This window comes from Neophocaena asiaeorientalis, unplaced genomic scaffold, assembly GCF_003031525.2.
Source record: "Neophocaena asiaeorientalis asiaeorientalis breed wild unplaced genomic scaffold, Neophocaena_asiaeorientalis_V1.1 scaffold43, whole genome shotgun sequence".
Classification (NCBI taxonomy): domain Eukaryota; kingdom Metazoa; phylum Chordata; class Mammalia; order Artiodactyla; family Phocoenidae; genus Neophocaena; species Neophocaena asiaeorientalis.
Window position 1 is genome coordinate 1,835,174 of NW_020173674.1, and position 4,491 is coordinate 1,839,664.

The 4,491-nt window shown below is 58.8% G+C and overlaps 1 protein-coding gene across 1 annotated transcript in view; it reads left to right on the forward strand.

Moving 5' to 3' along the window:
* Positions 1-4,491, forward strand: part of KCNQ1 (potassium voltage-gated channel subfamily Q member 1) — a 364,926-nt gene that overhangs the window by 95,125 nt on the left and 265,310 nt on the right. Inside the window, exons 7-8 of the mRNA XM_024749215.1 lie at positions 3,519-3,645; positions 4,113-4,191. Coding sequence (XP_024604983.1) covers positions 3,519-3,645; positions 4,113-4,191 — 206 coding nt within the window. The remainder of the gene's footprint in view (positions 1-3,518; positions 3,646-4,112; positions 4,192-4,491) is intronic.

Genomic DNA, 4,491 nt, shown 5'->3' on the forward strand with positions numbered 1-4,491 from the left:
AGGCGGGGAGGGGCGCGTGCCTTGGGCCGGCGGCAGGCTCCCGGGCGGGCCGGGGCAAGCCCTGACCCTTAGTGTGGGCCATGGGGCCAGGGCGGTGGCTTGAGCTGGGGTGTGGAGGCAGGGGCTGAGGTGGGCAGGCTCTGGGGGGAGCTTGAGGCCTCTGTATTCCCCTCCGGGGCTTGCTCGGGGCCTGGTCTGCAGAGACAGCCGAGCTGCAGGCCTGCCTCTGCCGGCTGGAGAAAACCCAGGGCAGGGAGGGTGACCGGGGGTAGGGGTTCGGGGGGTCATCCTCTGGGTCTGGGTCACTGAGGCTGGAGGCTGGTCCCCCTTTCCCTGGAGCTAAGAGGAAGCAGCCCTGCCATTCCGTGAGCCTGCTTTGGACTGGGGGTGCTGTCCCCTGAGTCAGGGGCAGCCCCACAGGACGACTTGGGGGATCAGCCCTCCGGCAGGCCCTAGCCTACTGGCCTCCACAGATGGACAATCCAGCCCAGTCAAAGCCCCCAGAGCAGCCCCCAGCCCAGGGTGGCCCAGGCCCCTCTGGTGAAAAAGTTCCAGAGTCCCTGCAGGTCCAGAACTTCGGGCCAGCCTGTCCGCCCTCCCGGCACCCAGATCAGTGGACAGGTGGCTCCAAAAGACGGTGACGGCTGGGGCCACAGCGACGCCCTGGAGGTCCCGGCCTTGGCCCCAAGTGCCACGGTGCCCAGCACTCGAGGCTGACGGTGTAGGGATCATTTGATCTTGGAGCAAACGTGTGCTCCCCCCGCCCTGGTCCGGGCTCTCTCCCACCCAGCATGCCGGCGGTGCCACATTAATGCACAGCCCAGCCTCGAGCTGCATTCCAGACTCAAATGGGATTTGGGGATTAGCGCTGCTTTAAATTATTCCTACAGCTCACTCCTCCAGGGGGAGAGCCCCCCAGCCCCAGCCCGCCAGCCCCAAGAGGGCAGGGGGAGCTCTGAGCTCAAGGCCAGGATAATTTGGGGGGAGGGGGAGACACGCAGCGTCAACAGCCAGCCCTGGGAGTTACTTATTTATCAGAAGGTCTGTTGCAAGACTGAAGTGCAGTAAGCGCTTACCTGATGTTTGTAAGATTTCTACCGCTTCGAATATGCTTAGGACGCGGCTGGAGAAGGTATTTAAGTAACAAAATAACGCATCGAAATAAGAACAAACCTACTAAGTGACTGACCAGCCCGACGGTGCATAGATTTGCAGAGCTGGGATGGAGGCCCTGAGGACTGCTCTTTGGGGGCCTCTGTCCGCCCCCTCAGGGCCATCAGCAGTCCAGTGACCCCTCCTCTGTGAAGATGCCAGCACTGGTGTCTCAGCTCTGGGGACCCAGAGGTGGTGGCTCTGCGGCCCTTGTCGAGATGGCCAAACACTGGAAGCCGGACCCTCCAGCCGCTACCCCCCTACGCCGTCGTTCATTGCTAGGGCCTCCTGTCTGTCATCTCCTCCTTACACCCACTTAGGACTGGCTGGGCCAGAATCTCAGGAAACACGCGCCCGAGGCGAAGCCCTGGTACCAGGGAGCCCTCAGTCGCTCGTTGGTCTGATCGGTCGTTCGTTCGTTCGTTCATTCATTCACGCACTCAGCAGATCCATGTCCAGGGCCAACCAGGGCAGGCATCCTCCGGGGCCGGGGAGAGGGCGGCGGGCAGGTAGACATGGCCCCTTCCCCGGTGGGCTCAGCCACCCTGCAGCTGAGGACAGAGGTGGCGCCAGCACGACCGTCTGAGGCCACAGAGCCTGCGAGCGTCCACCCTCCCTCACTCTCCACCATCCCCCACGCGCCCCCAACCATACGTACCCCGACCCTGAAGAACCTGACGTTGCGAACCAAGAACTTTCTTACAAAAGGAAAGCGGTAAATTTCCCACCTTTTCTCCCATTATCCCCCGAGCTTGCCCCAAACACAAGCTGGATGGTATGAGTATTCCATCCTAATTATGGATATTCGGGAGCCAGTGTCCGGTTACCCCCTCCCGGTGGGCTCCCTGGTCGGGGAAGGCAAGGCCGGGCATGGGAGCAGAAGTCCCCAGACAGGGCTGGGTTCCCTGGGTTGGGACGGGGTGGGGACAGGGCAGGGCACCAGCTGGAAGTGAGCTGACAACGTCCTCAGGTCCATCCACGCCGTAGCCTGTGCCAGAACTTCCTTCCTTTATAAGGCTGAGGAATATTCCGTCGTGTGGATGGACCATATCTTGTTTTGGCTATCCAGGGGCCCTTGAGATTTCGTGTGAATTTGAGGGCTTTTTCTATTTCTGCAAAAATTGTCATCAGGGTTTTGAGAGGGATCACTTTGAGTGGCATTGACGTCTTGACGGTATTAAGTCTTCCAATCCGTGAACGTGGGATGTGTTTCCATCTATTTGTCGTCTTTGATTTCTTTAAACGGTATTGTTTAGTTTTCATTGTACAAGTGTCCCACCTCCTTAGTTAATACATGAGTACTTTATTCTTTTTGATGCTAGTGTAAATGGAATTGTTTTATACTTTCCCTTCCAGATTGTTCATGGTTTGTGCATAGAAATGCAACTGATTTTTTAAAAATTAATTAATTTATTTATGGCTGTGTTGGGTCTTCGTTTCTGTACGAGGGCTTTCTCTAGTTGTGGTGAGCGGGGGTCGCTCTTCATCGCGGTGCGTGGGCCTCTCACTATCGCGGCCTCTCTTGTCGCGGAGCACAGGCTCCAGCCGCACAGGCTCAGTAGTTGTGGCTCACGGGCCCAGCCGCTCCGCGGCATGTGGGATCTTCCCAGACCGGGGCACGAACCCGTGTCCCCTGCGTTGGCAGGCGGACTCTCAACCACTGCGCCACCAGGGAAACCCGAAGCAACTGATTTTTGTGGTCAACTTTGTATCCTACTTTGTTGAACTCGTTTATTAGATCTAACGGTTTTTTTGCATGGAATCTTTAGGGCTTTCTACACATAAGATCATATCGTCTGTGAACAGAGATAGTTTTACTTCTTCCTTTCCAATTCGGAAGTCTTTGATTTCTCTTTCTTGCCTAATTGCTCTGGCTGGGACTTCAGTACTCTGTTGAATAGACGTGGTGAGAGTGGGCATCCTTGTCTCGGTCCTGATCCTAGAGGATGAGCTTCCAGCCTTTCTCGTTGATATTCGCTGTGGGGTTTTCATACATGGCTTTTATTACACGGAGATAGTTTCCCTCTATTCCTAGTTTACTGTTTTCATCATGAAAGGGTGCTGAATCTTGTCAAATGCTCTTTCTGCATCGGTTGCGATCAGGAGACCATGTGATTTTTTTCCCTCCGTTCTGTTAATGTCATGTATTACATTGGTTGATTTTTATGTGCTGAACTGTCCTTGCATTCCGGGTATAAATCTCACTTGGTCATAGTGTCTAATCTTTTTTCTATGGTACTGAATGCGGTGGTGGACCTGGGCCTGTCCAGGTGGGCAGTGCAGCAGACCGGGGCCCAGGCCGCCTGCTCTCAGCGGGCTCACGGGGGAGGGGCCCGACATGAGCTCACGTCCCTCTGTCCCCGCAGGAGATCGTCCTGGTCGTGTTCTTTGGGACGGAGTACGTGGTCCGCCTCTGGTCAGCCGGCTGCCGCAGCAAGTACGTGGGCATCTGGGGCCGGCTGCGCTTTGCCCGGAAGCCCATTTCCATCATCGGTGAGTCACGCCCGCCCCCCTGGAAGCTTCACCCCGAGGTTTCCTGGCAAGGGCTGAGCCCCCTCCCCCAGAATCTGGCAGGTGGACCCCCATCACGAGCACCACCGGGCAGAGTCCCTCCTCCGCCTGTGACAGGGCAGGATCCCAAGGCCAGTGGGGTGACCTCCCACGTCCCCCACACAGGAGCCAGCCTCAGCGCCCAGGTCCTCTGTCCCAAGAGGCTGCTCACAGGGCAGGGGGTCTGGTCAAGCTCAACACAACCTGGGCTTCTGCTGCCCTCAGCGGCCTGCGAGACAGGGCTGGGGAGGTAGGCTCGGGCGGCCTCTGCACGTGCCTGGGACGGAGGGCCTGGTCTCCCCATTGAGGTGTCTCCGTGTCCCCGCTGTTGGGCCCTGTCCCGCCTGACCGCCAGGCTCCTTGCCGGTGTCCAGCTGCCAGGCTGGTGACGGTGGCGCTGTCCCCTCCAGACCTCATCGTGGTCGTGGCCTCCATGGTCGTCCTCTGCGTGGGCTCCAAAGGGCAGGTGTTTGCCACCTCGGCCATCAGGTAGGCGGGGCTGCGGGCTCCCCGGTGCGGGGGTGTGAGAGCGGCGGGGCCGTGTGCTGGGGCGGGGGGCGGTTAGGCTCGGGCCGGTGCTGAGTTGGGCAGGAGCGCTTACTCACTTCTGTGACTCAGGCTGGGACCTAACAGTCTGGGGCCCTCAGTCTGCTCATCTGTAAACTGGGGTGACCCTGGGGCCGCCCCCAGAAGGTGGTCTGGGGGCCAAAGGAATGGAGAAATGTACAGGTTTGGCTCCGGGCCTGGGGTGCTGCCCCCATCTTGACCCTGGGCTTCGGGAGGCGGGAG